Source organism: Arachis ipaensis, chromosome B10 (assembly GCF_000816755.2).
Source record: "Arachis ipaensis cultivar K30076 chromosome B10, Araip1.1, whole genome shotgun sequence".
Taxonomy (NCBI): domain Eukaryota; kingdom Viridiplantae; phylum Streptophyta; class Magnoliopsida; order Fabales; family Fabaceae; genus Arachis; species Arachis ipaensis.
The window spans coordinates 126,572,853-126,585,305 of record NC_029794.2 but is presented as its reverse complement, the minus strand read 5'-3'; the positions used below and the strand labels follow the sequence as shown (position 1 = coordinate 126,585,305).

Genomic DNA, 12,453 nt, shown 5'->3' with positions numbered 1-12,453 from the left:
GATTGTAATTTGTCAAAAAAATGAATTAACTTGTTTGGCTAACAATTTCCAACAAGAAAAAAAAAAAAATACAAAGCATTAGAGAAGTTTCGTAAACAACCTACATCAACATTCAACACCGTATTAACCTCTCTTTGAAAAGCAGAAAAAAAGTGATAGTATATTTGGATGGAGTATTTAACAAAGAAACTGTATTTTTTGTAGACTCTCTTAAATTTTTAAGGACAACATATTGTGTTTGGATATTAATTTAAAGCATCTTAAATTTTAATAATATTTTTTTTAAAATAATTACTGAAAATAGAATATTTCAAATTTCACCTATAAATAATAAAAAATTTCAATTTTCTCCATAATCTATCATTTTTCAAAATATGTTCATATATATTAAAGAGTAAACGATAAATAAGTCCCTAACTTCTTATCTCGAAAATAAATAAATCATCTATTAATAAAAAATATAAAAATGTTTATCACTTTCTAAAATATGAGATATCTAAATTTCTCTAGAAGACCAATTTGTTTTTATATATTTTAGATAGAACGACTTAAATGTTTCGTATTTTAAAAAGTTATTGACCTTTTTTATAATTTCAATTAGTCAGAAAATTATGTGTCTTCGAATTAAAAAGTTAAAAATTTATTTATTTTTAATTAATATTTAAAATTAATAAACAGTAACATCAATTACATATTTTATGAATAAAAGTTATCTAACTATTTTTTCAAATAAAGTATTTTAAAAATATAACTGATATAATTACTTTAACCAAACAAAATAGTTAAAAAAAATAATAAAATTTAATTTTTTAATTTAAAATTTTCTAAAACTTAACAACGATGAGTAGCATGCAAATAAAGGAGCCCACAGATAAAGGCCCATCCTCAATTAATACACCGACCCTATCTAATACACCAACAAATTATATAAAATAATACATGAGAGGCATTGTATAGAACCAAGAAAAGCAAATGGCAATATGGCATCATCTATTTAGTTACTAGTTAGACCATAAAGAAGGAAGAAGTAAATAAATTAAAATTATTGCATCAAATTTTTTAAAAATAAAAAACTAATAAAATAAAATCTGAGGATCTAATTATCTTGGAATCAAGATAATTAAACACATACACGATAAAATTACAATCTCAATATTAAATACTGATTTCTTATTTTTAACGATTTTTTTAATTTCCCCAGAATTATTGTTTACAAGGTTTTCAATTTTCAATTTCTCTCTGTTTAATTAACTAATTAATTAAGGGCATTTTGGTCCTCCTTCCTTGGTCTTCCAGTTGTTGTAGCAGGGGCAGACAGCTTTGTTCCCATAATACCCCGGGGGAACACAGAGGCACTTGTTACAGCACTTCTGACAGAAAAACATGCACGGCTTGTGGTATTGGGTCCTACTGCACCTTGTTGAACATTTTGATGGGCATTCTGGTCATATCACATATTTCAACACAGGTTAACTAAATGCTTCTTGCCAACAAGTATTCTAAGTAACTCTTATTAAGGTTATTCGAGATATGAAAAAATTAAAAATTTTATAATAATAATAATTGTATTAAAAATTTGAATCAACTTTAAATTTGTTAATATTGCAACAAGATTTTTTATGTTAATAAACTTAAGAAGCGTTCTTCATGCAATTATTGGCTGAATTTGTTAAGGTACATATTAAGGTGTTTAAAATAAAAATATCTTTTTTAAAAATTCAAAATTTTAAAAGATTAATAATATATAAATGTCTTTTAATTCATAAACTCAAAAGATGCAACTTTAACGGTAAATTAGATGTAATCCATGCAATAATATTTTTATGGGTAATGCTAGGTAGACAAAAAAAAAGTCAGAACTTGTCTTATTTAGCATTAATTAATTATCGCAACAATTAATGAATGCTAAATAAGGCAAGTTATGGTTATTTTTGGCTGATTTTCTTTGGTTATCAAATATTCCTGTATTTTTATAAAATAGATAGTGTAAACAAATTATTTTTTTGTTGCTTATGATATCTCATAATTTGATAGGTTAAGAATTAATTTATCATAAATTAAAATTTTATTTAAGAATATGTTGATGACTAATAAATTATTGTATGTATAAAATAAAATTCGAACTTCAAATATTTGTTTAAGTGGATAAATAAGTTAACTACTTGACCAATTCAAATTAATTATGTAAATAAATTATTTAAAATTATTTTTGAATAAATTTTGTTTTTTTTTTTTACAAAAAATAACATTTCATTAAAAAAACAGTCATAAAACACTTATAGATAACAAAAAGAAATGGATCTCAATCTAAAAAAACAAATAGATATTCTATTTGTTAAGCATTAATGATGTAATTAATAAAACAAAGGAAACATCACTTACGGTAGCTCTTGAGACTGCCAGGTCCATATTTCCTCTGAGAAAAACCACATTTGAGAAGCAGAAGTCAGCAATCATTTGGCATTATTAATTATTAATTATATTCACCCCTAAGCTTAGTAGTTGGTTGAAATCAAATTCCTAATGTTACTAATTGAAGAAAGTCTTACCCCGGCCCAACTTCTATTATTGTCAATAAGAAAACTAATGCAATAATAGAGGCATATTTGATATTTCGATCCCAACAAGAACTTAATAATTTCCTTGCTAGAGAGGAGGATTCCTTTAGGTATACAGGAAAGACCGGTGTTTCAGTTATTTTAACCGTCGATCTGAATTATAAAATATATATAATATATATTAATTGAAATCAACGGTTAAAATAACTGGAATACCGGTATTTTCTGATACATTTAAATTTTTTCCTATACTATAATAGAGACAAATAAAGACATTAGATAAATGAAAATAGTTGAAAGGGAGAAAAGGAAAAAAAAATAGTGGGTACATGTTATTTGCTCTGTTTATTTATTTATTTTGATATATTTTTCTCGACATACATTATGATGTGTTGAGACATTTTTCTTAAAATAAAAGAAAAAAAAATACATCTCATTTGGTTGCGTAAAAAATACACACTGTTTATTGATTCTCTATTAGGAGTAAAAATAAGTCTATAATCCAATTAAAAAATTCTCATTAAAAAGTAAAATTTATTATAAATAAGATAATAATAATAGAGTCAGGAGGCATTCAATTAGTAATGAATATAAAAAGAATAAAATTAAAATTAAAATTCAATTAAAATGTATGTATCATGATAAACTAGTTACTTTTTTTTTTTTTTGCATCAAAATATCTATCAGAGCAAAAGTCTAATAACTAATTCTTTAAGTAGTATTGTAGAGATATAAAATGAACAACATCTTCACACAAGTAAATACCATTCTCATCATCCAGATCAGAAAATAAACACAGACTCTCATTCATTTGTACCAACTTTTATTAGTAGCTACCATTCTCTTAATTCTTGGGATTTTGACCACCCCGCCAAGAGAGATAGAAACAATGCATGTGTGGAAGAGAGAGAAGAGGCATTTGGTTATGCATTACATACCTGGTCATTGTAATGGTGTCCTCCATGCCCATGAGATGCCATGACCTTAAAAATCAAACAAGAACATGTTAGAGAATCCAATGTGTTTTCTACTTTCAATCAAAAGACTACCATATATATAATAATTCACAATTAGTTACCACAGTTTGAAGCATGGAAATGACAATGAGGGCCAAGATGAAAACAGGAAGGAACTTAGACTTGGCCATTGTTACCCCCTCTCTTAGATCTCCCCTACACTTAGCCAAATTTTGCTTATATAAATGAAAGAACCAAAAGGCACTATAAAGAGATTGAGAGAGGGGGCAGTGATGAGTTATTATGATGGTGGTATATGAAATAAAGAGTGTGTGGGGGCTTTTATAGAACTTTAGGTGGGGGTATCATTCCATATTATTAGGTGCCAGATTTATTTCTGGCTCATCCAAACATTAAAAAAAAAATACAACTCATCCATCACACTTTTTATGCAAAATCACACTAAGGTCGTGTGACAAATTGTCATATTGAATTTGTTAATTTGAGTTATAGGAATATTTACTGAATTGATTCAATTTTTTAATTATGCCCAATTGAAAAAGGAAAAAAATCATACCAAATGTAGTCTGTTGTACAAATACACAAACTATGTGTCTAATAACCATTCTCTTTACTTGGTGATCAAAAGTCAAAGTTCAACTTGTGTTCACATTCTCTTTTTGAATTGGGTCATAAAGTATATCAGATCATCAGCAATTTCAATTTATTTTGATTGAGTGTGAATATTGTAGAATATGTCAATGATACCAAGAATTGAACATACGAGACATGTGCATGCATTAATGCTTCACAAGACGGTGACGCAAAGCATATATAAAAGATGCCATCGCACGGTCCGTAATACGGATTATTATCGAAGCCTATTCTTCAATATATTAATAATAAGCGACTAACAAATTAAATATGGCCAAAATGGCTAATTAGTAACTAATTATGAGTAATGCTAGTGAATTGATTTTTTTATTCAATATTAATTAATCATCAGAAGCTGAGGCCTGCTCCACCACCCATCAAGCGACTTATTGGGAGGCCTAAGGTACACAATCATAACAAGGATCCTGCTGAGGCTCATATTCAGGGTGACAAGCTTAAGAGAAGCTTTCAAGTGACATGCAGCAAGTGCAATGAGAAATGCCATAACTGTAAGACCTGTAAGGGAGTACCAAACAACTCAAATTGGAAACCAAAAAAGAAAAAAGCTAAGAAAACTGATGTAAACACACAACCCTTGGTGCTGCTTCCCCTTTCACAATCAGCCCCTCAGCCAGAGGTATCTCTGCTATGCTTTAGGATAAATCTGTACATTTTAAATTTTGTCAGTGGTTACGATGTCATTATAACCTTTTTTTAAGAACTAATTTGTCCATGTTGTTTCCTTGCTGGATCTATGTTGCATAGGATCAAACCCAGACACATACTGAAAGTTTTGCTGAAAATAGTGTTGTGCAAAAAAAGTCTCCAGTAAGCCCCCCTAAACAATACACTCATAATGCCAATCACTTTATTCTTGTCCATGCATTTGAACAACTGAATAATTCAGTTACTTTTGCAGAATAATGTCATCAGCCAGAATACTGCAGCAACAACACCATCTGCTCCAGTCCAACCTCCATTCAGGCCTCCATCCCAGCTGCTAAGAATGGGGCAACCCAAAACCCCAGCTGCTGCCTCTAAATTTAGACCCAAGCAGACAATCAGAAGGCCCCGAACAAGTACAAATCCACCTTCAACTTCACCACCAAATCCACCCCCATATACAACCCAGACTCAAAGCACCAGTGTCAGTGTCGCTACATCATAGGAGACCTTGAAAGTCGCTGGCAGTAAAGCCGTAGGAATGAATTTCATCCCAACTCCTGGATCCAACAATTAGAAGAACTGAACACTACTGAATGAATTTCTATTTTTTGTCCTAGTCTTTAGTATGAATTAAACAACACTGTCTATTTATCGTAGTTTGGCAAACTTGTTTATATGTCAACCAGATATTTTGTTATTTTGTGGCAAACCTATGCTGTTATGTTTTGGATTAAGACAGATACATTGTTGTTTATATTTTGGTCATAATCTATGCAGAAGTACTACCTTATATAATAGCTAATTCACAGTACTTTTTACTTGTTCAACAATGACAATTTTCATTAAATAGCCAACAATGGCAATTTTCATTACATCATCAATATTGTACATCAATTCATCCTCACCACTTTAAGAAACATACAGCAACAACAAAAACAACTACACTAATCAAAGCAATATGCCACATACTCATTTTTTCTTCTTCTCCATACATAACAGTTTCCTCTCCAACTCTTTCATTTTTTTTCTCCAGTTCCTGACTTCGCACCAGTTGAATTTTTTTTTCCAATTTCTGACTTCGCACCACTTGATCTTCAACGTCTACACCTCCAACATCATCCACAGCACCCAATGCTTCAGACTCCATGGCCCTAATTTTTTTCAGGTATTCATCAAGCCAGACAAAGTACCGGCAACACCGTTCTTTAACCTGGAGCAATTTTTCACATAACGCCATAATTAGACACAGAACAGTCTCATCCAACTACTATCAAAATAATCGCTCACCTTGAAGAATGGACACCCGAGAAACATCCTATTGGGATTAGATGTTGTTCTTGACTTGTAAAGAATGGCATAAAGCCCGCAGAAACACTTCGGCGCAACCCCATCTCGATCACATCCTCCTGCAACAGCGCATGAAGATCCCCCTTCACTCATCATGGACGATCACACACCAGCAGCGGCCATGACTTCCACCTTGTATTTGGATGAAATAGGGCTCACTGGTGGAAACGGCGTCGTTTTGCACTTAAGGGACGAATTTGTCCACTAAGATTTCGTCCTAATCCACTTCAGCAAGTGTAACGGCCACGTCATTCACTACCCCTCCATGTCAGCTGGCTCCATTGCCGTTTTTGGCCCAAAACGAACGGAAGGGTATAATTGTCGACAGTTTTAAAACGTGAGGGATCGGAATGTATTTTTCAATCTTGAGAGACGAAAATATCCGCATTTTAAAAGGTAAGAGACCTATTTGTCTTTTACTCTATAATTAATGTATGTTACAACTGCAAAATAATAAAATATGATTATATTACCAAAAATACTATGTATATATTATAATATTAAAAATCAATCACTAAATTAGTCATTACATATTTTTGAGATATATATATATAGCGAAATGTTCGAACTAAAAGTGATATTCGCTCTTAAATAGCGGATAACAATGACCACACAGTATTTTTGAAATTTTACAATATAACATTCTAATAAAAAAAATGGAAAAGTCTAGGAGGCTAACAACTTTTTTAAATTTTGGCCAGCATGTAATCAGTAAAGAAAAGTGAGTCATTTGATGAAATCTCACACCAATCTCACACCATTAAATCAATATTAGTGACTATTTGATGGCTACAAATCACAAAAATTACTGCCCCTAGTATTTCTCTAAAAAAAATTATGATTAAAATTATATTACTCCTATATCGATCCATTAAATCCAAACTAACACTTAAAAGTTGTTATTGGAAGATTTATCTAATAATCTAGCATAATAAAGAGATATACTCATTTGTCATTTCATCCTTAAAATTTATTATCCACTACTAAAAATAAGTATTCTCGAACAAATTTTAAAATAAAATTGAGATAAATTTTGAATAATATTAGAAACAACATCTTAATTTTGGACAAAATTCGAACAAATTCTTTTCGTCCAAAAAATTCTTGTCGTTAAATTACATTTCGTCTGTAATTTCATTCAAAAAAAATTTTAAAATGATTTTATGACAAATTTCAAATAAATATTTATCTATCAGATTTTTACTTATTATAATATATTTTAAATAAATTTCAGATAGATTAATCAATATATAAATAATAATTTTCAGACAACTTTTAAACAAAAAAATACTCTAGTTTAGACAATTTCAAACAAATTTAATCGAATATAATTTATTTTTTTCAAACAAATTTTAGACGATCCAAATATTTCTTTTTGATTAATTAAATTTCAGTTATATTTAATTAACAATAATTTACATATTTCAAACAAATTTTGTACAAAATAAAAAATTTGTTCTCACAAATTTCCTACCGATCTAATTATTACTCGAACAATATTTGGACAAAAAGTTGCTATATATTTAATAAATGATACTTCCATAAAGATGCGTAAAATGTCTTTTTATAAAAACGCTTATGTGCCGCATTATTATTGGACGTATTAATGAACTATTTATTTTTGAGTTTCTTAACAAACTAGAATAAAATCAATTTTTTTATAACAATAAAAATAAACCCAATTTTTTAGGGATCTAATTGTATTTTTAGGGATTCAAATGTTTGCAAAATAAAAAGTTAGAAATATATTTATCTTTTTATCAAAAAATTTAAAGATATTCAATTTAGATTGTATAATTCGATCGAATCAAACTGGATCTAATAATTATAATACAGACAATTAGGTTTATTATTGTTGTTATAATAAACCGATTTTGTTCTGGTTTATTAAAATATAAATTATTAACCGATTTAATAAAGATGTCCAATAATAACCTGACACATATAAACATCTTTAAAAAAAGACATTTTTAGTGTCTTTATTAAAGTGGTCTCCTTTAATAAAAGCTTTATATAGACGGCATCTTCAGTATACAGAAAAATATTAGGGAATTTTCAAAATTTATTATTTTTGTTTATCAATTCAATTTCTTTAATTTAATTTTTTTTAGTTTAATAATTCAACAATATACTTTATTCCATACTTTTAAATATATTCACATCATTAAAGTAATATATATAAATATATAATAAAATCATAAAAAAGTTATTTAAATTTGAATCAAATTCTAAGCAGTAAAAGACTAACAAACAAAATACTCATTTTCATAAATTTAATCAAACTAAAACAATGAAAAAGTTATTAGTCTAAAATAAAAAAATCTTTAAAAAAGTCAATAATTATGAATAAACTAAATTTATTAACTAGTTCACCTAAAGATTTCTTAATCGAAATAATAAAAAATATATATATTTTAAACATTAATCACTAATATTATCGTCATCACTAAAGTTTATTCCAAATTTATTTTTCATAGAAGTAGATAAAGTTAAAAGTAATAGGAGATTTAATTGTTTATATAAAGCATGAAGTATTTTTTTAGTCAAACTAATTTTTTTTGTTAAATTTTTAGTTGATATTCTGATCTTTTAATTTGCATATAACACCATCTAACTTAATTTTTTATTTTTTATTAATATTTTTTTGTTTTTTTATATTTTTTTCACATGTGAAGTTTTTATTATTATTTAGATCATTTTTAAAAATTTCTGATCAAATTTTGAATTCCAACTTAAAAAAAAATATTAACTAAAAAAAATTTAAAAAAAAAACAGCTTTTTTTTTTATACAATTTCGTTTCAAATAGTATATTCACCTGACATCTCTAGGATAGTAGGATATCCGCCCATATTAAAAATGGAATAAACAGCTTGTTTTGTGGTCTTGTGGGTGTTAAAAGGGAGAGAAAAGTTTGTGCTAAAAATTAAAGTGAAAATAGGTAGACCCCAATATATACTTCATTTATTGTAGATCTAACCTCACCTTCAACTTGACTTTCACACCTAAAATTATTAAATGAGAGAGAATGCGTATGATCCGAAACATAACAGGCCCACTTCAATCTAATCTTTTGTGATTTTTGAGAAAGTTGTAGTTAAATCTATTTACCTTTTTCATTGTTACTAATTACCAACAATCGGGTGATAATGCGATATGCTTTAATCTTATTTAGTTTGATAAAGTTTTAAATTTTTAAAAATATTAATTAATGTACGATGTTATATTAGATTTTTTAATTTTGATAAACATAAGTCAACTTTAAAAAGTTCTTCTTTAGATGCTTTTAAAAGCATATTTTAAAAACTGCAAATATAAGCATATGAATTTTTTAGAGTTAAGTCTCAAAGTAGTCTCTGAAATTGCACTTGAGTTTTAAAGTAATCCCTGAAATTAATAATTTCTCAAATTTGTCCTTGAAATTGCACTCCGGGACTCATAGTAGTCCTTGAAATAATTTTCGTCCATCCTTACTACTAGAAAGCTGAGCTGGACTGAAACGACGTTGTTTTGTATTTATTAAAAAAAAAATCTAATCCCCAATATGACGTCGTTTTATATTTATAAAAAAAAAACTAATCCCCAATTATCTTCACCAATTCTCTTCTTCACATTGTTGTTGTTCTTCTTCTTCAATTTCATAGTAGCAACAACAACAACAACATCATTAAAACCAGCAAAAATCACAGAGTTAAAAAAACTAACAATTAAAAAAATCACAAAAAAACCAGCAACAATAAGAAAAGACCAATTAATATAAATAGCAATAATCACAAAAGAACAGCAATAATTACAGAATAAAAAACAACAAAAAATCAACCATGGCAACTACATTAAAACACAATCATCAGTAGCAATAATCATCCAAAATATTAAACAATAATGATTAAATAACTAAAAAATAAATAAAAAAACTCATCTTGGCCCCAGAGAAGAGAAGAAGGATGCAGAGGGAGACAGAGAGGAGAACAGAGAGCAGACGACGACAAATAAGGAGGGGATGTCAGCCGGGACAGTGGACAGCGTCTGGAGCTGGCCGTGAGAGACATTCTGTTTGTGGTCTGGAGCACTTGTCTCGTTGTGGAGCTGTTGGTGGGCCTTGGAGTCGCCGGCGAGTGTGACGCGCTCAAGAGCGATGACGGTGGCGACTGAGGAGTGTGGGCGGTTGACGGAGCGCTTGAAAACAGTGGGAAAGTACGAAATCTGGACGGCGAGGTCGGAGAGCACCTCGATCTCGTGGTGGTGAGGAGAAGCAGATTGGGAGTGTGAAAGACTAGGTTGGGGAGGGGCAATTGGTGCGGCACCGAAATGGAGGCCGACGACAGAAAGGGTTGAGGAAACCTTGCCTCTACAGTTGTGGGTGAGAGAAGGGAAAGGGAAAAGGGAAGGGAAAGGAAAGGCTCGGGGAAGGGTGGGGCTTTAGGATCTAGCGTTTTTGTTTTTGTTTTTTTTAATAGACACAAAACTACGTCGTTTCCTATATTCCGGTGAATGCTGCTTTTTTTTTCTTCTTTTTTTTTCTCTCTAAACGACGTCGTTTTAAGATTCCGATGAATGGAAAATGCTTCAAGGACTACTATGAGTCCCGGAGTGCAACTTCGAGAATGAATTTGGGTAATTATTAACTTCAGGGATTACTTTGAAACTCGAGTGCAACTTCAGGGACTACTTTGAGCCTTAATTCAAACTTTTTATTTACCAAACACAGAACGAAGTGCTTATGTTTTTAAAAAGTACAAACAACTCTTCAAAAGGTTTTATCAAACAAAACCTTAATATAAAAGGAAAAACAAAATCCAAAATAATATGTCAATGAAGGAAATTCCTGTAACAACCAACCCATTTGCCATGAATATTACCCGTTTTGGCATTTCGAGTTTTATGAATTTGTTTCTTATGATAGTGATGATTACAAAACTCTCACATTCATCTTTATTAGGTTTATTTCTTTTTTTTTTCTCCAACAAAAAATAAGACTTCACATTCTACTCATAGATAGAGTCTAACGTCTTCGTTGACATATTTATTTTCATCTACAATAGATATGAGACTGCACATTCTAACTCTTAATAGTATCTACGTCTTTGTTGACATATTGATTCGACACTTGTTCTGATATCATCTGCAATTACTGAATCCATCGGGTTGTGAATATTGTTCGTTTTGCCACTTTAGACCTCATAATTTTGTTTTTAATTATAGGGATCATTACAAAGACTTCTACCCTCACTCATCAAAATTCGCCTTGTTGGTGGACATTAGTTAGTTAGTGAATTAGCTACAATGATAAAATTTATTAGGAGATTGCCACCTTAGTATAATTGGTTACAATTTTTCTATTTATCCTTTGCTCTTTAGTCAGTTAGCATTTTTTATTATTTATCCTCTGTTTTTTAATGCTAATTAGTTAGCATTCCTATATTACTTAAATATATATACCCATAACATGTATAGTTTTAGGGTGATTTATCATTATTAATAATAAGAAGTTCATCTTATCTTCTCAATCCTTTTCTTCTTCTATCTCTTATCGAGTGCATCTCTGCTTCATCATCATCTATGAAAACTTGATTGAACCACTCCTGAACTCGCCTTTTAACATAGTGCGGTGAGCGTGGAAGGAGTTGGATATTCAGATTTCGATCAAAAATAGAGAAAGTTATGTGATGAATCCAGGATTTTATCCATTACTTTGGCTACTTATTTTTTTCCATTTCTAACCCTAATTTCTGTCACATTCTTCAATTCTATTTTCTTTTCTTCTTCACACATAGACTCACACAACATAGTTGATGAGAACTGCCTCAATTCACGTTTGATACATAAAAAAGCATAAATTTGAGGGCTTTGATAACGAGATTACGTACGAAAGGTCTTCGATCTATTCTCTGAAAGGTTAGAATTAGTGAAATTGCAACCATGATAGGTCCGAATCAAGTAAGTCCTACGAAGAATGAAAGCTTCTTGGTTACATATTTTCATACTTTTGCACGAATGATGAGCCAAATAGCCACAATGCAGAGTCAGATTACTCAATTAGGAAAAACAGTTTGCATATGCTTCAAGATCTCCCAAGCCTGTTCTATCTCCACCTTGGATAGAGTCCAGGTACTCCTCTCACGACAAATCCTCTCACAATTCAGAATTATCATTCGTGATCCCGTTCAGCATGGCTAGCATTGAAGTCTAAAAACAAGTTGCGATTTATAGATGGTTTCCTTCCTAAACCTGAAAGATCAGATAGTTCATTTGAGGCTTGGGATATGGGTAACAC

The 12,453-nt window shown here is 30.0% G+C and overlaps 1 protein-coding gene across 1 annotated transcript; it reads right to left on the bottom strand.

Moving 5' to 3' along the window:
* LOC107621600 (gibberellin-regulated protein 4) lies at nucleotides 1,154-4,009 on the bottom strand. Its single transcript, XM_016323632.2, has 4 exons — nucleotides 3,637-4,009; nucleotides 3,497-3,541; nucleotides 2,383-2,416; nucleotides 1,154-1,441 (listed from the first exon to the last, which is right to left on the bottom strand). Exons 1-4 carry the CDS (start codon nucleotides 3,703-3,705, stop codon nucleotides 1,260-1,262), a joined length of 330 nt encoding a protein of 109 aa, XP_016179118.1. The 5' UTR covers nucleotides 3,706-4,009; the 3' UTR covers nucleotides 1,154-1,259.